Source organism: Manduca sexta, chromosome 12, assembly GCF_014839805.1.
Source record: "Manduca sexta isolate Smith_Timp_Sample1 chromosome 12, JHU_Msex_v1.0, whole genome shotgun sequence".
Lineage (NCBI taxonomy): Eukaryota > Metazoa > Arthropoda > Insecta > Lepidoptera > Sphingidae > Manduca > Manduca sexta.
In genome coordinates this window covers 2,886,053-2,908,695 of record NC_051126.1, presented here as the reverse complement: position 1 = coordinate 2,908,695, position 22,643 = coordinate 2,886,053, and the positions used below count along the sequence as shown (strand labels likewise).

The window sequence follows — 22,643 nt, the reverse complement described above, 5'->3', positions numbered from 1 at the left end:
CGCGACCCACGAGATTTTCTACAACCACGCGATCTCTTCAACAGTAATCGTTATATTTTAGTAAATTTACATAAAACCGTAATGTACTATTAACCTAAACCTACATTAAGAATTTTACTATCTTTTAGTAAAAACCGTACAAAAATCCGTTCAGTAGATTTTGAGAAAATTGATCACATGCAGCTTTTAGGGATTGTTTTATATGTATACATTTAAAAGTATGAGTAACAAACAATTGTCACTTTCGATTACTAAATAAAGACAACTAATCGAAGCATGAAATGTCATGTTGTGACTTTTAGAAATATTTGAGTTAACGTAAATTGTTTGTCGAAAATTCGGCATTTGCCTGTCATGAACTAGTGATTCATTATCGACTGTAATAGATGAGTCGATATGTTCAAGATTAGATTAACAAGATATAACGTTTATTGAAATTTGTCGTGTAGCCATTTTTTATTATCAGTTCGGTTTTGACTGTGCGTTGTTTCACATCAAAATGGCTCCCTGGCAAGACGTCCCGTACGAAATAAAAAATTGCACACCCGAAGAAGACAAAATTATAAAAAAATGTCTGCTTGGTGCGTTAATATTTTTATATTTTTTGTTCAGTGTTGTGTTGTGTTTTTTGGTTTATGGTAACATATGGCGGTAAGTTTGCAAAATATTTATTAGGGTCTATGGATTTTGGTAAATATAAAAAAAATAATTAGAGCCAATCCAAAAAAGATTAGAACACAAATAATCAATCCGATTAATAATATTATTTATTTACTTTTTGCGAAATTTGCGGAAGAATTAATTAAGAACTAGAAATTATTTGTGCGGAAGAAACAAAAATTCACTTTTCCTTTTTAATAAGTGTTTATTGTTAGTTAAATATCGAATATATTATCTATTTTTTCCTTAATACCGATTTATATAAGAACAAGTTAATCTAACAAACCAACCTTTACATTCAATTTTATCTTCATATCAAACGTAAAAGTTAAGGAAAAAACATCCTAAAACTGAAAAATAAACCTACGATTAGATATGAATTAAATTACTTTTGCCTTACCTTCCTAACCACACGTAAACTGGGTTCACTATGTACAGTACAATTTATATGCTGAACAAGTAATAGGTGTAATGTTTGAAATGTGATAATGAGTAATAATTTAGGTCTAAATATAAACAGCGGCGAGTTTACTTCTGTATAAGATACAAGTTGACTGTTTCACGATCAGTGTCACTGACTGGCTAAACAAATCTTTGAATTACAACACTGTTAGTAGGTCTCTCATACGTGAGAGTCCGCCTGGGTAGGTACCACCGCAATGTCTGTTTCTGCCGCCATGCAGCAGTGTGTAGTCACAGTTGCGTTCCGGTTTGAATGACATTGTAGCCAGTGTAACTGGACATAATGAGACTTAACATCTTATGTCTCAGGGTGACGAGCGCAGTGGAATACCAAACAATACTTTGTAATTCAAGGTGTTGGATGGCGTTTCTACTGTTTATGGGCGGTCGTATCGCTTACCATCAGGCTAACGTCGAGCTCGTCTCGTCCTTCAAAGCATTAAAAAATGTTTGGATTTTTGTGCGCATGAGCTTGATATTATTTCGTTAAAAAAAAACATTATTCACGTCTTTAGTCCCGAGAAGTAAGCAGTTTGAACCTAGCACACAAATTTTAGATTCCGGGCTGTTAGTGCGCAAAGGTACTATATTTTTTTCCGACCCAGGAGTCGAATCCGGGACCGCGGTGTCGTACCGCGACGTAATAGCGTAAAATAACTTCTAAAGTACAGTTACTGCGCTGTTTTGCTGGGAGCACAGCCTTAAGTTTAATCGATAATTTCAACTCTATTAGATTCCCGTCATTTCTGCACAGCATTAGAAATTTTAATTATTTCAAAAAAATGGTTTTATATTTCTTTAAACATATATTAAGTATCATTTAACGAGTTAATGTATTATGTTTGTTATTAAGATTATAGCCGTCCATTGACCTGTTTCTAATTATAATATGTTTAGTAATTAGTTAAAAAACATATTGATGCCAAATATGTATTTAATAGCTTTTGTTCGCGGCATTGCCCGCGTGATTAGGTTTTCTTGGATAAAAGTCCCGGTATATATTTTCCAGGATAGAAAGTAAGCCATGTCCTTCCCAGGGTCTCAAACCGTCCTCTTACCAAATTTCACCGAAATCCGTTGGGTAGTTTTAAGTTTAACGCGTTCAGACAGGCACACATATGCGGCGGGGGATTTCGTTAGATAATATATTTTTTAGAACGCTTTAAGAGCAAAAATTCCGTCCCACATTATAGTTGCAGAACCTTAACCGTTTACGCAGCGTATGCAACGGAAGCTCTCAAAAGGAATCCATTTTCCCCGTTTTTATAACATTTTTTATTAATGCTGTACTATTGCTCCTTGCGTGATGATAGCCTGTAGCGTTCCTCGATAAATGAGCTATCTAACACTAAAATAATCTTTTAATTCAAATCAGTATTTCCTGAGATTAGCGCGTCCAAACAAATAAAATCTCAGATTTATATAGGTATAATAGTATAGTTTGTGTTATTAATTTCAATTTACTAGAGTTAATGTTAACACTAACTTATGATCAATATAAATAATTGCTAGATATAATCAACTGAATATTAAAAACAACTTTGTAGCCAGTGTAACTACTGGACATAATAATACTTAACAACTCATGTCTCAAGATTGCGAGCGCAGTGGAATACTAAACAATAATTTATAATTCAATATGTTGGATGGTGTTTCTATTGTTTATGGGCGGTCGTATCGCTTACCATGAAGCGAACGGCAAGCTCATCTCGTCATTCAAAGCAATAAAAAAAATTACAAAATATATAAATATTTGTTTTTCGTGCGGCTTTTTTCACATGAAAGTCTTTTGCTGGTAAAACGAGGCTGTACGTTAGATCGGGGCTTCTAAAAGTTATCTATACTTATAATAAATCTATATCTATATCTATCTATACTTATAATAAATCTGTAGAGAGGTCAATTCTGTACATGAAATATATTTCAAAATAATTATCAGGGGGTGATTAGGGATCGATACTGATTCCAAAAATGCAATTAGTAAAATTTTTGTCTGTCTGTCTGTCTGTCTTTCTGTCTGTCTGTCTGTCTGTCTGTCTGTCTGTCTGTCTGTCTGTCTGTCTGTATAACCGTTATAGAAACAAAAACTACTCGACGGATTTTAACGAAACTTGGTACAATTATTTTTCATACTCCTGTGCTGGTTATAGTATACTTTTCATCACGCTACAATTAATAGGAGCAGAGCAGTGAAGGGAAATGTTGGGAAAACGGGAGAAGTTACTCCATTTTTTAAGCTCCCGTCGCGTGTGCAACCTTAATGGTTAAAGCTACATAGAAATCATGTATGACGGAAATGTTCTCCTTAAAATTATGTAAAAAATATCCCACGACAGCATATGTCTATCTTTTATGGTTGACTCACAATGACACGTGTAACTCCCGATAGCTTAGCAGTTGCTTGCAGTTTACTAATCTTAGGAACTATCGGTCCAAACTGAAAAAATCTTTTTGCGTTGGATAGCCCTTTATTTGTGGATTGCTATAGGCTATATATCATCACGCTATACCCAATAGGAGCGGAGCAGCAATGGCTAATCTCTGGAACTACCGGTCCAAACTGAAAAATTCTTTTTGCGTTGGATAGCCCTTTGTTCGTGGAGTGCTCTAAGTTATATATCATCACGCTATGACCAATAGGAGCGGAGCAGTATTGAAACATGTTACAAATACGGGGACAATTTATTCGTTTTGAGAGCTTCCGTTGCGTGCGCTGCGTAAACGGTTAAAGTTATGCAACAATGATGTATGTCGGGATTATTCCTCTTAAAAAGTTCTAAAAAAAATATTATAAAACAAAAGTCCCCCGCTGCATCCGTTTGCCTGAACGTCTTAAACTCAAAAACTACCCAACGTATTAAGATAAAATTTGGTATGGAGACAGTTTGAAACCCTGGGAAGAACATAGGCTCCCGGGAAACTACTACTTTTATAATGGAAAACTTTAGCCTGAAAAACTTTATAACGCGGGCGGAGCCGCGAGCAAAAGCTAGTTATAAATAATTGTTTAAAACATTCCGACTGCCATGTTAACGGAACACTTCCTAAAATGAATACAATCACTATATCTTTTACCGATAACAACAAATAATAATAATGGTACCACTTTTTGTATTATTTCGCTTGACGAATTAATGACCAAGCCTTGCTTAATACATAGATAAAGTGAGGCATTCTATAGATTATTTTTAACTTGTTATCAGTGCATCAATTGTTTGAAATTAATGTAATAATAAATATGAAATTAAAGCATTTCAAACCGAAATAACATTTAAATTTCGAATAAAATGAAATTTCAAAAATGGAACGTTCCATCGTTATGATCCTAATGTGAAAATGTTCGAATTCGCAAAATTACTCAAGACGAATTCGCTATATACTTCTACATAGTGCCTTGTAGATTCCCGTAGATTTGTGATTTTGACACTGACATCTAAATGTGACAGGCGTATCAGACGGTTGACCTAGTTGTAACGGTTGTAGCACGTTGTCATCCAGTAATACGATAGGATTAGAGCTATAAATTATACATGTACGGAATATCTGTATAGTAGTGGCGAAGTAATATTTTAGAGTGTAATTTAAAATGTCCGTATTATATAAGTGATCTTAAGTGTTATTCAGAAATAGTAATAATTATACTTATAAATTGTTTTGACGTATCATAAGTGTAGTTTTGTTCGCCTACGTGATTAATAAAGTATTTTATTTTTAGAAGCATGATATTTTCCGCAAGGGAACCCGACACGACTTTTATGTACTAATATGCATAAAATGCTGTCTGCAAATCGTTTTAATAATTAGATTTTAAAAATAAATTTGTAAGTCAAGATAAGGTCAAAGTGCCAACCCAGTTTCTGCTTAGCCCTATGGGATACAAGGGTAATGTTATGTACGCGTAGTAAGGTCGATTTAAATAATAAAAAAATAATGTTGTCAATAATTGTAAACTCATCAAAATAATGAAATAATATAATTTATTTAATTGTACAGAGAATCGAATTATTATACCGATATTTGGCATTCTATTTGATTTTAGTGTCATTTTTTTCGCATAATTGAACATTTTTTTTAAATTGAGGCTAGGTTAAAAAAAGTGAGATAAAAATGTGTTAATTCCCGCTATTTGAAAACTCAATGTCCTAAATAAAGTCAATCAACCTTCCCACCGCCAATATAACAGCGAAGCAAAATATATTTTTGAGGCAGCCGTACAATCAGCCTTTGAGTCTTTTGCGGTGGCACGATGAGTCTCCGATAACCACTAGAAAGGCCACCTTGAGCCTGTTGTGGTCAAAGTACTGTTTTTGTATCAGCCAATTAAAATTACCATTTGTTCGAGAATAAGAAATATTTTTATACAAGTGAACTACAGTTGCTAGCGAGATGTTTATGTATTATATAATTTATTTTAGCTGGTGATAAGATATATTTTAAAGTGGCGATAGCCTAGTTGGGTGTGGAACGGACTGCCGACACAAATGTCCGCAGGTTCAAATTCCATGGGTACACACCTCTGACCTTTCTAAAAATTATGTGTGTATTCTTTGTGAATTATCGCTTGCTTTAACGGTGAAGGCAAACATCGTGAGGAAACCTGCATACCTGAGAATCTCCTTATAGGAATTTAGAGGGTGTGTGAAGTCTACCAATCCGCACTAGGGCAGCGTGGTGGACTAACGCCTAATCCCTCTCAGTAGTAGAGGGGGCCCGTGCCCAACAGTGGGACAGTATATAATACAGGGCTGTTATTATTACTATTTATAGGATATACTTTATATCCGTCCGGATAAGGACCATCGTACATAGTATTAAAACCTAATGTGGGTGTGGTGGGTTGAATAAAACCCACCATAGTGGCTCTCGTAAATGCGGCTGTATATCCAGTTCCAACAGGCCGGCATAATTGTGTGAACTGTCGAAGGGTAATCACCTCTCGTTTGTCGACATTGCTTTGGACTCCACTCCACTTATTATCAAGTACAGTGGAGTCACTTAGCCGCTCCCGTATTTACAAAAAATAGATTTCATACGGATTTTCAATGCCTAGTAGTTGTTTAGTGGTCGAAATTCGGCCGTCGAATTTAACATATTTGTAACATATATTATACATCTATTTTATTTTTCTACACTATATGAACTTTTCATGTCAATTCTCATAATCTGTGCGCGCAATGTGCTTAAAAAATAGTACAAAGTTTATTCTTCACGTATTATTGTATATATACAGTCTTACTTATAAACTTGTTTTAGCGTTAAGAGGTGATTAAGAATTGCTTAAATAGCTGTCAAAAACATCACCGGTTCCTAGTTTACACCTTATTAATAGGCAAGATAGGTAATATAATATACTATAAGTATATAATGTTTTGACTTACAGCTCGAGTAAATTTGTGTTTAAATCAAGCATAGCTTTGCGATTTTTTTATAAGGAAGACTGTTACGTATATATTACGTCAATTGATTTATCAGATATCACAAGGAATTTACTTGACCAAAATAGCCCAAGTGTTATCCATACCCACTTGTTATTCCAAACCGCGTGGTATTTACGCGGTTTATCAGTGAAGTACCTGATATGGTTTCTCATAACATGATGATTCGGTATTATTTCAAGGGAGTCAAGTGTTGAATAGTGACTAGTAATATTGGAAAACCCTAATATATGTATTTTCTATCAGTCAATGTGTCCAATTTAATCGAATTAGATATTTTTCGAAATGCTTTGGACTGTATTCTGCCCTTTTAAGCATAACTAGTGGTGCTGGTAACTTTGCAGGTGGTAGCATATATATTTTATATTCACCCGAATAGCGTACACAAGGTGTTAAAACTCGCTATAGTGGCTCACGTAAGTATGTCGCGTTCCGGGATCAGCTTGTGCATATCAGGTTCCACCAGACCGCCATAATTGTAACGACCGTCGAGGGGTAATCTCTCGTCAGTCGACATTCTATTGGACCCCACATCTGAAGCGGTGGCGTCAATTGGCCGTGCCCGGGTATAAAAAAAAATCTATGCGTACTAATGGAGCGCATCAATTACATATGTGCGTTGCTAAGCGTTAGGAAAAAACAATAATATTTTCAATGTATTTACGAAACTGGTAGAGAAGGGCTCAAGAGACACTCACCGTTTGTCAACTTCGCTATGCATCCCACCTTGCACATGCTTGGAAACGCACTCTTACGTTTGTTCCAAATACGAAATACATTTTTCTGTAAATAACACACGTTGTTTTACGCGCGTCTTTAGCGCGCAAAGACGTATTGGAAATATCTTGAATAAATCGCGTTTGTGGCGTTTCGGAAGCGCGACGTCTGAAAAAAACGCGAGCATAGATATTGATAAAAAAAAAAATTAAAAATTTTGGCATAATAGCATTATTAAATTGATAAAACTTAAGCCGGTCTTATTGAGTAATAGATTTCTATTAATGATTGATTATTGGATTGCAGTGTACTTATCTGGTTTTATGTGTAGGATACGATATTTTTTCAGCCATCAATACTATAGTCTAGCGAAATGTTAGTTTCCTTAAATGATTGGTAAAATACATAATCATTTTCTGTTTATTACGACTTTATGGACCCTTCGCCATTGCTGTCTTGAGCCATACGTAAGCAGTAATACTTTTAATAATACTTAAGTTTTACTTATACAGGGTCATTTTGACGTCGTGTTACTAAATGAAACCACATACTCGTCTTCACCTTTGCTGAGATTGTGCCAAAAATCATCAAATAATAACGAATATTTGAACACCAAAAATCCTGGCTTTAGTTTTCTGATTTTTTGATCATTTTGAAGTTTAATGCGAAGTTGTCGGGAGTGTGAGTGTATTTCTGACTGAAAATGTGATGTTGCCACTACAACGAATTCTCTGAGTAGTAGGAATGACATTAGGGCGCGTGAAATTAAAATTACTTTTTATTAATATTTATTTTGTTTGAAACTTACACTTTTTTATTTTTTATCTACAGATCAAGTGACTTATTGTAAAGTGTTATTTCCAAATAGATAAGGGGTCTTATTCTCTATCCCGCACTTTATTTTAACAGTGCGTAACAAGCACGTAACACAACGCGTCATGTTTAGGACTATAGAAATTTGGCTTACAGAATACCATTCCACGCACATTTCTCGAAGATAACATGACACGGCCGCGTTACGCGTTTACACTATCATACAGAATAAGGGCCAAGTACGCGGTTTCATTTAGTAACGTTATGGCAAAATGACTGTATAGAATGCGTGTATTGGAACGCGTCTTTAAATAACGTCCATTATCATCACAAAATTAATCACGAAATTAAAAACGTATTAAGTAATTATTAATCTTCGAACGTAAACCTTGACATGATGGATTAAAAAGAAGTTAACTTGTATTACGGTACTTGAAGACGTGGCATGTCCGGATTTGTATCTAATATAGTCAGATAAGAATCTAGGACGGAAATAAGTGCCAAAAACAGCGTGTTAATAGTGATTTAGATTTTTTATAATCTTCTTAATCGTTCCCCCATTACTGAGGATCGTGGCTTCTGTATTTCGAAGACTGTTTCCAGTTGATACGACCTGTCGCCTGATGAAGGGTGTTGATGGAGATCAGCTGTTTGAAGATCCGGTCCGACTATCTCTTCGGGTTTCGACCTCTAGGTCTATTGCCCTCGACCTTTCCCGTCACAACTAGTTTCTTCAGGTTGTTAGCTCTACGTGCGATATGGCCGAAATAGGTCACAACACGGTGTTTTTTTATAGTATAGTCCGGAAATTATTAGGGAACACCCACTGACGGGAAGGCGTATGTTCAGCAGTGGACTTTATATTGCTGATGATGATGATAGACAGGGGGTCATATTCCGTCTACGGGGTAAAATTCGTCTTTCTACAATTACGGTCGTTTGTATCGAAAGGTAGATTTGATAGCCATATAGGTAAAAGTGGAAAAATATCTTATTTATATTAGAGGCTTTGGTCTCTATTTCTGACAGATGCAGAGGATTTAATAATAAGTTAATATATAAATAAACTTACAGCAGATATGAACATAAAATGATATGACAATAATAAATAAGCGATAAAGTATATGAAGTTGTTTGCATGTTTGTGACAAATAAACGCATAAAACAACGACTGGAATGAAATTTGGCACGCAGAGGGCAAGTTATAGTTGAATACTATTCAGAGACTTTCCCGCCCTCACACCCATCACTACAACTCCCGTAAGCCAGGATCAGCAGTGGCACGCATTTTATGATACTGAGCAGTGAATCTCGGCGAGTTTCAGGGAAAACTAATTTGTCATTATCCCGCAACGAAATTAATCAAATAGGAAGATAGGGAGTAGTTGGAAATATTAATTGTCCACTTCCGTCCATAGCAAAGCGGGTGACAAAATCATGATCTAAGGAGGCGTTTTAACCTCAAGGATAGGGACGTTTCAATACTATTGAAAAATATTCTAGAAAAGTAAAAGTTGACCTTCCTCAGGGGAAGGACTTGGAGGCAGCATGACTTGTATAAAATATATGTGTGCTATCAGTCAATGAATGTTTTATCGTTTGATATTTATGATCTAACTGATATAATATGACGCAGTTCAATGATAACGATACGCATAATCATGCAAAAACATAATTCTTCTTGAATATGTTTTTGCCTACGGCTCCGCAAGAGCGAAAATGTAAAAAAATAGTTCAAAATTGGTTTAGCAGTTCCAAATTAAAGTATGTTATTGAATACAACATATTACGTATTAAAAATATTTTTAATCTATAGAAGCCAATGATAATTATTTTGTAAAGGTGTGCCATTAGCGAACACAATCTACAAAACTCTACCAATTGGGACGTTTGTAATTTCTGACTACACGTTAATAACAAATACGAACTATCTTTTCAAACTTGACATTGGCAGAATTGCAAATATAAAAAAGTCAAAATAAATTGGAATTGGAACTGTTTTTTCTGTTTGTACTGGTTTAAAATACGTAATCACATGACATTTCAACGTCACGAATGAGCACTGCAAAGTGACCCTACTTGGCCTGATGGTGCGTAGAGTGGGGTCCAATAGAACGTCGACTGACGAGAGATGATTACCCCTCGACAGTCGACACAATTATGTCGGCCTGTTGGAACTGGATATACACAGACTGATCCCGGAACGCGAGAAACTTACGTGGGCCGTTATGGCGGGTTTTAACACCTTGTGTACAGTGGTCGCTGCCCGGGCGGATATAAAATATATCCTACCACCAGCAAAAAAAATCCTGACCCCCTAATTACCATTCGTCAAATCACTTTCCTATGTCCGTATACAACACCATGGATATAGAAATGGCTTTAAAGATCTTGTCGGTCAATTTTTTATTTTTTCTTTCACTTAATATCAGGCGGGTGTAGCCACTTTACTGTATTGTCAATAATGAAAAAAGAAATAGGGATAAGCGAAGGCGGCGGAGTGTTTAAGCCTTTTGAAAACTCTTTTTTTTTTATTTATTTAAAGGTATACTCAACAGCATACATTTATATACTAACACAGATATAAGGTATTGTGGCTGATATATTAAAATTAAATTGAAATACGATGATGTCTGTTATAAAATGTTTTTTAAATGCAAAAAAACATGGTTCTATTTTTAAATAAATTAAAATATCGTGAAAGAAAACCGATATAGATAAGTGAGATTTCTATCAAGGTTTTTGGAAATGAAAATTTTTTTTTTATGTCGCATTTAACTTCGAGACATAGTTTTGTACAAAAAATAATTATGTCGCCTACATATTCTTGTCGAAATAAAACTGGTTATTGGATTTTATCGTGGTTTTTTATATTTTAATTTTCTCCCGACTTTTTGAAGACTGCAGTGTCTATGGTCACGGGGCGAAGTGAGGTGCAGGTCATCTGAGAATATTTATCTGCATTTTACATTTCAAAATTTATTTTACGGATTACGTGTAAGAAATTCCTGATTTTAATTTATAGAATAACATTTTAATAAAATCTGTAATTTATAAGAATAGAAGACAGCTTCTATATAGTTTTAGTATAAAGGTAGAGAAAGAATAATCTGCTATCTTACTGAGATTGAGCGATGGTATAGTGTTACAACAGGTATTATGGTCATATTGATGTTCGCATCGATCTAATGCTTGAATCTGAGCTGATATATTACTCGCGGTTTGATAAGTAATAACTAGGCCTTATAGTTATATTCACATTTGAGAAACCATATATTTAACTTTCTGATAATGATTTCGAATAATTTACTCAAACCGTCAATGTAAAATAAAAAGTGTAATTCGAACTAAATAAATAGAAATAATAATAATTTTATATTACACGCCCTAATGCCATAACTATTTATTTAAGAGAATTATTACATTTAGATATACACTCTCTCACACGCCATATTTGCAGAAAAATAGGTACGAAATAATCAAAAAATCTGAAAATGAATATTGGTTTTTTTTTGTGGACATATTCGTTATACATAAATATTTTTAGGCACAATGTTTGTAGAAGTAAAGGCGAGTATCTGGTTTCATTTATTAACGCAATTTCAAAATTATCCTGTATGTATATCAAGTCATATCAAGATGAGTGTCATTACAAAAGGACTTATAATAAATCTCCCTTAACCGATTTTTCAGTAAATGCAAAAAACCTATCTGTATATGGTATTATATACACAATTTTCTTTTATGTCACCGTAAAGAGTATTTAGCTAATTCTGATACATTATTATAAAGTTAAAACATTTATTGTAAAGTTTATTTATAATAGGTCTTTGTTAGGTACGCTAAAGGAAATGTTTTGATACACTTTTTAGTTGCAATCGATTATTCGACACAAGTAAAATACGTCACCTAATTTGGCCTTAGTAACATGAGTCACAAACAGAATTCAAGCAAGAAAGCTGTTTATTGATGCGGATACGATCTTTAATAATATCATTATCTACAAACAATAAAAACCGAAACGTTGTTTTTGATTTTTATCAAGCAAATACCTGTTTTATTATTTAACAGGTATGCAATGCCAGTTAAATTAAATAATAAATTAATTTGACATATTATTAAAGAATTATAAATCTAACTCGTAAACAACGAAAAATCCTTAAATTTTGCACAAAACCTTATTTAATATATTAGTATTAGGGTTTGAAATGCTGAACAAGGTTTTGTATAATTGTTCGTAATATTTGATATGAGAAATATTTATTTTATTTATTGTTTTATGATGGCATTGATAAGCCATTGTAAATATTTTAACCTAATTTCAAATGTTTTGTGATTAAATCGATTAGGCAATATTTGATAAGCCAAGTGGAAAGTAATCTTTTTATACTATGTGTGGTCTAGAAGTTTGTCCGGGATCTACTTTGTTTGGCGTCATAAAGTGGGACAAACTTTTTAAAATACGTGAGAAGATTGTTAACAATTCTACCCATCGATATATATGTACTACTTACTAGATTTGGCGTTAGAACGTTCACTGTGTTCAACTGAATTAAATTGTCATCCATTAAAACTGATTTTGGTATAGTAGCAATATTGATGCTTGTGGTTGTGTACGGAGTGGCGCTCATAATATAAAAACGCGAGTCTAAGTGCAAATCTGGATGTGAATAAAAAATATTGGGGAAATAAGTAAAATGATTTGATTCAAGTGAATAAATAGGTTATAACAGTGACGCTTTGTTCAGATGTTGAACTAATAATTTATATGGACGTTCGTGTCTATAGAATATACGTCAATGGTTCTGTCTTAATCAACCAGAGATATCATATTGCCCATTTCGAACTAACCTGTTTCTTATTCCAGGATACACAAGGAAGTTTGTTAAATGTGGCGAGAAAGAGTATGTGATGCCGGGCGCGTTCCGCAAACACGCCGAGTTCATCTATAACATGGAGGTCAGGCCTGATGATGTGTGGGTCATCACCTTTCCAAGATCTGGTGAGTTTATTTATTTACAATTCTATCACTTACTTAAAATGGGTTATTACTATGAGCTAGGATGTAGCCCCGGATCTAAGGCTAGCCGGGGCTCATGCCCGGGCGGCAAATTCAAACTTGGCAGACGAATACATAACTTATCAGTAGCAACTTTGACTACTGAGACGTACAGCACATTCAATACTCAAATTATTTCCCGTGGGGCGCAAAATTATGATGAAGATGACAAAGGTAAAAATATAGGGTGGGGGCGGCATTTTCCAGCTTTTGCCACGCCTTGAAAAAATTCAAGATCAGGGGCTGCTAGGATGCGCACTAAGCTTAGAACTTGAATCTGTTTGTTGTATCAAAATATGTTAGTGTCGCGATCTAGTCGTGCGTACACAGATTGATTTATTTGTCTATTGCCTATATAAAAGTAAAGTTTAGTCTATGCCAACCAGGCCAGTGTTTTAATAGTACCGCGTATCCTACGCAAACCTGTAACAGTACTTATTTAAATTTGTCAGACTCTAATTCGAAGGCTCAAGGTTACAAAAAGAAAAGAAAACAAATAACAATAATAATAACAACTGAAATCTATGAATAATTAGCTACTAAAGTAAAATAGCAAGAATTTGCTATTTCCTGTTAAGATCTAAAAAAATAATAATATGAGTATAATAATTTCTTACTTAAATTAATTTATATATAAATTAAATTAAAGTAGTTATAGAATCTTATTGGAGAAGAGGTGATTCTTTTTATTATTAAAACGCCTACATATACTGAGAGAAAAAATTGTAGCTATATGCAAAATTAACCATTTAGGTGATTTCATTCGCGAAGACGCGCGCTACCACTTTTTGAGCGGGGGTGTAGCGGGTTGTCGCGGGGTGTGGGGACTGATGCAAGCCTCAGTCTCGACGCTATCCATCGTAGTGTGCGTGTGCACGTATGCTGCTCACACACACAGTAAGCGATTGGAGAAAAGAGTAGGGCGCGTTTTTATAGATGAATTTTAATATCATCGTGTAGACTGACAGTTTGTCTTCTTGCGATGGGTATAATGTAATATTTACGGGAATATTCATTAGTAAAAATATGTAATTTATTAGTAAAAATAATCAAAGAACAGTAAAGTTCGGGAATTAGTTATTGTGATGTTTTCCTATTTTATTTAACCCGTAAAAAAGTTCATGCACATTATTAGGTGTAGAGTGGGCTTTCTGCTCATTATACAAGTATAATATGACGCAAAACATACATTCTATTACGTAAAAGTCAAGTAATATTTAGTACAGATTAGTGAGATAACTGTTACAGCGCATTTGCGTATCATCTAGATGAAGGCGATATACTATCAAGGCCCGATAGTGTAGGCATCCGGCCGACTTCATACACGAAATATTGGCTTCCGGCTTATAGGAAAGCATTAAAAAAAGAAAGGAAAGCATTGGGTAAGATATGGAGAGGGTACCGAATATGTATATTTTTTTGTATCGAATCCCGCATTCAACACTAAGATAAGCCAATGGGATCTGGAATCCTCAGGCTTACCGACTGTATTCCTGGAGGGAAGTTGAGGGGATATCTGGGGAAGGGAAGCGTGGGAGAAGGAGAATGTATCCTCATAATGGATAAGGGGAGAAGGCCAGGAAATGTTCGCGAGACCTAATAGGAGTCAATGTGTATTGGCTACCATAGTCCATAAGGTATACACACAAATATGTTAATGAGTCTAGGGCCGCGTCAACTGGAGCATTGGCGCGCATTCGGTGTGAAGACTGATTTTATTAGGTATTTGGCCTATGTAACTTATCCATAACCTGGATGCTACTGTAGAGTTGTAGAGTACCGTAGTTCGTCGTTCGTGGGGGTGATTCAGCAGTTATTAGGGTTCACCGTGCCTTATGAGCCGACGTTGAGCTGCGCGTGATGGTAAACGTCTGGCGACATAATTGTGACGCCTGGTGAGAGATTATACATCGCGGTAATCTAGAATGTATTTAGACAAATTTGGACTGATTAACAAGTTCTACTCGGACGAATGAGTCTGCTTTTTTTCTTTTATTTCGGTCATTCCCTCTTCTGTTTGAAAGAAATTGTAACCTATGTGATTACTAGAAATTGTGAGATTTTGCATCTATGTGTGGGTGACGGTTTCTATGACAGGCAATGCTTTGTAACTCAAAGTCTGTATTGGGTTAAGTGAGGTTTGCTTATTAATTTATAACATCTATTAGGTTTTGCTTGCGGCTTCCTTTGCGTAAAACCGCCTTTCTCTCTACAAAAGTCCCTAAAACTATAGTTACGCGTAGCGCTATTTGTACGAAGCCGACGGAATCAGTTTAACAAACTAAATTAAAATGCTCATATTTACTCCAGCAAATAACCGAGATAAAAGAGATTATATAGTAATCTAGGACATGGTCAATATGTGTGCCAATTTTCATCCAAATCTGTACAATGGTCTCTGTGTTTACCTCGAACAAAGACCCAAAGATTCTCATACATTATTGTTCCATAACTTTACTGTTTACTTAGCACACTTTACACTAAAAGAATTTGCCAATTCGAACAAGTAGTTCCTGAGATTAGCGCGTACAAACAAACAAGTAAACTCTTGAGCTTTATACATTAGTAAGAATAACGTAGGCAATAATTAAAAGTACATAGGTGTTATAGTTAAGTTATGGTATCGTAAGATTAGACTACTTCTTACAAGCCTTTTTAAATGTTGTTTTATAAATATTTACTCAGTATATTATATCGCCAATAGCCGACAATTGTTGTATCAAACTTTTGCGTTGAGCTTTGGAAACTATTCGCGAGCACGGCTCCGTGTCTAAGCGATACATTTAGTGCTCGCACTGATCTAGGGTTTACTATAGGTTTGTACTGGGAAAGGGATTTGTCAAAGGCCAGCTGTATTCAATTTCGTTTGTACGGGCTGCTAGACATCTTACTGCCTTGGGCCACAACGTAAATTCATTGATATGTTGTGTTAAAATGTAATTAAAATTAAACATTATTTTTTATCATATAGAGGTTGCGGATCCCATTGCGTGAAAACGTTTTCGTGATAAAAATCTCGCTTTATGTTTTCCCGGGAATAAAGTATAGCTTATAGCACTCTATCGCTCGGATTTGTCATTCCTGTACATATTTTTGTTTTCTCTTTTGATGTCTCTCGTCTCAGTGTCACTTACGCTGTATTCTCCTACATCCTATTATACATTGATTTTGATTTTAAAAAGAGCAACACTAGAGTTTCTTGCCCGTCCTTCTCTGGTTAGTACTGCTTTCCGAACTGGCGGTAGAGTTAAAATTGGAATCTAAATAATGTATAATATTTTACAAGTTCAAATAAATTATTTCATTTCATATCCGACGATTGTATCCGATATCGAAAGATTGGTCTACGCATTAGCCTCATATAGATATAGTAAACAATGAATATTTAGATAAACGAAATAATCAATTCGATAAAAGAACAAAAAACGCTACTAGAAACTAATAAACGGAGTCAATAATACAAATTAGAACTTTCTTTTTGACGAATTGAATCCACGAGTCAAAGAATTGTTGCTATGGGGTTATATCAGTTGTCGATAAAGTTTAGATAGTAACCGATAAATAAACGTAATGTTATTGTATTTTGTAATAAGATTATATCCAACCTTCGATTGTTATTACCAGATCATAAATTTTATCCGCGACGGGTTAAGCAACAGTTTAACTTTAACGAAAATGGCCCTTTTGCTGTAAACATATCTGTCTACAGAATGGATAGGCCAGGGTACCACAGATTCTCAAACAATCCGCGTATTCTTCTTTTCTATTATGGGTTCCACTATTTATCGATAATTTTGCTTGTAGTAATGGATGCAAACAATTATTTTTTAACCGCTTTGACCGAGGTACCAGAGATTCTCAAACTATCTGCGCTTTCTTCTTTACTATTATGGCTTCTATTGTTTAAAGGTGATTTTGATAATAGTAATGGATGAAAACAATTATTTTTTTAACCACATAAATTATGAGAAGTACAAGTCGCTCGCCTGAGGGTAAGTGTCACGACATAAACAATACACCGTCTAAAATCTTTGTAATGGATGGTATTGTTCTTGTTCAATGTTCCAATATTGGGCAAAGGCCTCCCCAACATCCTTCCATGAATCAAGAGCCTGCGTTATAGTAAACCAGTTATTTTTAAATGATTCCAATTCATCAGTTAGACAGCAGCGGTACTGAATTACGCTGACTATCCTGAGGTCTTTCGTCTCTGTAGTCTTTCTTAACGCCAATGGGCTATTACTGCTAATTACAATTGTTAATTTAAAATTTATTGTCTTCAGGCACAACCTGGACCCAAGAACTGGTCTGGCTCGTAGAAAACAACCTTGACTTCAACACTGCTAAGGAGAAACCACTTTATGAAAGATTTCCCATGTTGGAGTAAGTAAGATTCAATTATTTTTGGATTCATAGTAGAAAACTTTTTTGCTTAACTCCTAAAGGTGACTGAAAGATTTTTGTCTTGAGTTTTGTTTAATGCCCGCATTTAAACCCGTTCAGATATTTACGTCATGCGCATATAAATTAGAAGATTGTACTGTTTCTACAACATTTACTATCGCCTCTTTAACATCACATCAATCAAATTAAACTTAATTTTTGAACACTGAAGCATAGTATTCAATATTTCCAGAACCACAAGCCAGATTCCAGAAATAGCGTACGAGCTGATCAAAGCGAATTTCATGAACCTGGGCAGCTTCCAAGGGTTGACGGCAGCCGTCAGAAATCCCAGTTGGGAAATAATAGCAGAGATGCCTTCGCCTAGATTCATTAAAACACATCTGCCTTTGTCCATGCTGCCTCCGAAACTCCTGAGCACTGCTCGAGTGGTTTACGTTGCCAGAGATCCTAGGGATGTGATGGTCTCATACTACTACCTTCATAAGATGATCAGCAAGTCGCTGATGAGAGGGACTTTTAGGAACTTCTGGGAAGCGTTCAAGAGGGACTTGTGTAAGTATAAGAAGTTTAGTCCTTTTGTTATCAATTTGTTGGCTCACTATTACAAGGTTTTGTGCTATGCGATATGCAAATTTGATTACATATATCATGTTATCATGATAATAAATATTTTTCAGTGAAAATTTCGAATAATACCGAAAGATAAATGAAAGGGAAACCATGAATTATTGTCTTATATTTTTTACTAAAATGAATGAATTTTTAATCTCATTTATGAAGTGTAAGTAAAAAATAACATAGAACTTTGTAATAGTGAAACAGAAACTTGAGACGCCGGTGTATATCTAGTACCTAAGGAATGCCGGCATAATGATGCCGATCGCCGAGGGACATCTTCCGTTAATCTTTTCTTTGGAACTAATTGCGAGGTACTAAAGCGGTATAAGTACTTTTTTGAGTCAGGATAAAAACAATATCTTACTTATTTAAATTATGGTTATTCTGACAAATTTTCTATCAAAAAAGTATAAACTCTCCGTATACTAAAGTAATTATACTATAATGATTCATACTATATTTAACTCACTTAGAGCCTGTTTCACAAGTTTCCAATACATTTTGATAGTTACCGTATTAAACAGCTAATGTAGATAGTACTCATTCGATTACCACTTATTTGGGAGCATAGATTAGAGTGTGACTTTTGTATTTGGCCTGCTTATACATAATGTGACGAGTAGCATTTACTCAGAAGTGTTGAATGCCCGTAATCTCGTATGAACTAAATTAAAATTCGTGGCATGTTAATACTTCGCACGTAGTATATCCAAATCAAGCTAGGAATACGCTAATTTATTCCATTATCAATCAACGTGATTTCACAAGGGGGCTCAAATAAAATAAATTCAAAGGTCTTACGATTTATTAGATTCATTGAAAATGAAAACCTCGGGGACGGACGCGTACAGAATTTTAAATGAGTACACTTTTGAAAGGAATGACCTTAAATCTAATCAAATATATATTTTTAAATAAACTATCTTACATACAAGAGGTAAGAAATCCAATTTCAATGTTGGGACAAATTATCAGTATTAGGAGTTCGCATATCCAATATTGGGACCAGTTTTCATCAAATAAGATTAACCTATAAATAGTTTGACTGATTTAATCTGGTTATTATACAGTCCAAATGTCCAATTAACTCACTTAAGAGGATCTTGCGGCAGATTTCATGTTCATTTAGCCGGTTCAACCAATCTGTTCTCTGTTCAGTTATGTTTAATCGATTTCTCTGAGGTGGTGTTCAAGGCAGTTAATGGGGCCCTTATCTTAGTATTATGTGGACTACCATGGTTATATGGGTGTGTATGTTTCAGTGCCCTGGACGCCGATCGTGGCCCACACGAATGAGGCTTGGAAACAAAGGCATCATCCGAATATGCATTTTTTGTTTTACGAAGATCTGATTAAGGTAAACGTCATATTGAAGTCCAACTAAGCTATGTCCGCAATTAGTGTCACTGTAATGCTTTAAAAAAAGATAATAAATTGCATAATGATTTCATATGATTACGCGAATGTTAGACGTTGAATGGAATAGTTATCGGATTTTATCGCGGTTTATTATATTTTAAACAATACATATTTTGCCTCCAGGATCTGCCTAAAGAAATCCGTCGCGTGTGCAAGTTCCTGCACAGAGAATATTCCGATGAGCAGATCCAGCAGCTCGCCTCACATCTCAGCTTCGACAGCCTGCGCAAGAACAAGAATGTGAACAACACAACCGGGCAAACGACAGAAGGCGTGCAGTTTGTACGGAAAGGTACGTAATGTTACTAATTGTTGTATAAACTTAAAGAAGTAAATCTTAATTGTGATGGTTTAAGGCATTTTATCAAGACTATGATAGCGGGTTGCCTTGGGCGTGTATATTGGCGGAACTGGGTGGTTCATGCGCACCACAGGATGGCGTCGTACCCAAACAAGAAATTCAATATTTTTAACACGAACCGAATTTTTGAATCTGCAAGCAATAGACGTCATTTTATTATTTAGTTCAAGGCACTAGTCCCGCCGAGAAAATAGCTACGTCCATGGAGGTTGCAACAACTTTTTAGAGTTAAACTTAACTGTTTTTCAGCATTCGTTTTTATAACACGGACTGGTGAAAGTACCTTTTTTACTATATACGTCTCATCCTAGTTAAAAAGCAGCCAATTTGTTGAACAAAGACATGGTCTTGTTCGTGCAAAATTTCATTTAAATAGCGGTTTTTAAGTTTACTTCTAACGAATATCCAAATACTTTACAATTTTTTGAATTTTTTCAGGTGAAGCTGGTGGCTGGAGGTCTCACTTCGATAAAGATATGACTCGGGATGCCGACGAGTTCCTCATAAGTAGACTGAAAGGTCTAGATCTCGTCTATCCATCGTTCGCTCAAGGAGAGACCACGCATTTATGAAAAATGTTCCTAATTTCTAGAGTTAACTCGACAGGACCAGGTCCTGGTCTTAGGTTTCGAAGCCAGTCATCGTAGTTAAGTAAGAGTGAATCAGTTTTCATTCTTGGGTAGAGTTGTGATGATCATCATCGCCTATGACAACTAAATTAGTAGAAAAGACTTCTATGACTGTTGCTGAGTGTTTGGCAGTCTCAATGCTCGCTTGAAAGGAATCAGTAAACCGTATTTATGTAATATTGTGGTATCCCGAGCCAATTAATGCTGTAGAGAGTGAAGACTGATCTGCTTCTACAATTTAAGCAAAGTGCATTGGGTTAGCTTGGGTAAATTATTATGGTACAGGATCACAGTTGCCAGATGGAGGGTTTATTCCTAATTTTTTCGCCTTGGAGGAAATGTTTTGGGGTACTTTTAGCTTGAACAAATTTACTCGATTGATAGTAAAAATATAAAGTGTATTTCTTGCTTAAATATAAACAGACATGTCCGGGAACCCTTTCTTCATTGATTGCTTCATTTTTGCCAAAATGTCTATTTTCTCAGGCGTATTTACTTAGTTTTTGGGGTATTCGTTAAAGTCATCTGGCAACAGTGAATAAGGATGGCGTATGATGTTAAGTATCGCCAACATTCATGAACAAAATACCAAAATAATATGTAAAATATATTAATATATAAAAAAACTTTCGCATTTATTTTACTGTTTTGTTCGTTTCGATATTCTTATGAATAGGTACCTGATATTTTTAAAATGTTTCAATAGTTTTACTTAGTATATAAGTGATTTTGTATGATAACATGTAATTTACCTCGCTCGGGTAGTTTTTAATGTTAAAAAAATCTCACACCCGCTAAACATCCGCTCCGAAGCGAGTTGATAAGTGTGGTCGGAGTATTCTATTTTACGAATATTTGTAAGATTTCTATGATTTCTAAACTGACATTTAGGTATTATAATGATAGTATGTAACATAGTTATTTATACAGTAGTGGTGTTTGTGACAAAAATTCTTGATAAGTTGTTATTAACCGACTTCAAAAAAGGAGGATTTCAATTCGACTGTTTTTTTACGACTGTACGTAGACACCAGTGGCGAAAGGTGATATTCTCCGACAAGGAACCCAACACAACATAGCTACTAATATCCATAAACGCGGTTTGCAAATCGTTCTAATGATAATTAGATACTATATAATATATATTCTACATAGAGAAAGCCCGCGGGAATCTTGTTACGTAGACCTTTCGCCATTGGTAGACACCTGATGCCAGATCTGATGGTAAATGAAGGCGTCACACACAGCAGCTTTAAAGTAAAAATGTATAGCATTATATATTTTTGTATATCTTTCCATATAAATCGTTAGAGCACACACGAAAGCTATAACATCATATAATCTTGAGATACATTAATTATATTTATATATAAGTGCGTCAATCGTATATCAAATGTAGAGAAATATATATTACCTGCTGTGTGATATGATGTATACGAGCATGGCAAAGTGAACCTTCTGCACCTGATAGTGTGGAGTGGAGCCAATAGAATGTCGATTGACGTGAGATTACTCTCGGCAGTTGACACAATTATGCCGGCCTGTTGGAACCGGATATGTAAAGCTATACATCCCGGGATGTAATGTATATTAATATATTATAGCTGCTGTATGTAATGCGTCTTATTGTTGCCCTTGGATAATGGCTATCAGGAGAAAAGCTTAGTTTATTGCTATTAATGTAAAACCTCACTTAGGAATTACGTGCATTATTTAAACGTCCAGCCGCTTTGTGTCTTAAATTGTGGTTTGTCTCATACGATGTAAATTATATTTAAGCGTGTTGCGTCGCGTCGCATCGCTGCAGACCGCTTCGCTGAGTGTGGTATTACCTTTACACCCATGAGGGAGTAGAGAGACGAATTAAAACTTTTTTAATTTATTTATTTTTATTTAAATGTGATAAAAATAGACAAAATGCGTTATTATTGTATACTTCTTTAGATTTCTAGAAATATAAACAGTTGTGAATGTTTAAATTCGAGGAATGTACACGGATGTATATTTAAATTTAATTAATGCGTAAGTAATTATAGAGATACGAATAAAATTTAATATTTTTA

General features: G+C 35.0%; 1 protein-coding gene across 2 annotated transcripts; it reads left to right on the top strand.

Moving 5' to 3' along the window:
• Positions 1 to 434: 434 nt before the first annotated feature.
• LOC115444838 (sulfotransferase 1E1) lies at positions 435 to 22,643 on the top strand. 2 transcript variants are annotated; one of them, XM_030170773.2, is made up of 7 exons: positions 435 to 581; positions 12,955 to 13,089; positions 17,430 to 17,529; positions 17,783 to 18,105; positions 19,434 to 19,528; positions 19,714 to 19,882; positions 20,390 to 22,643. In XM_030170773.2, the coding sequence occupies exons 1-7, from the start codon at positions 500 to 502 to the stop codon at positions 20,521 to 20,523; spliced, it is 1,038 nt and encodes a 345-aa protein (XP_030026633.1). In that variant the 5' UTR covers positions 435 to 499; the 3' UTR covers positions 20,524 to 22,643. The 2 variants fall into 2 exon arrangements, with proteins under 2 accessions (XP_030026633.1, XP_037293865.1); XM_037437968.1 differs by lacking the exon at positions 435 to 581 and adding an exon at positions 621 to 651.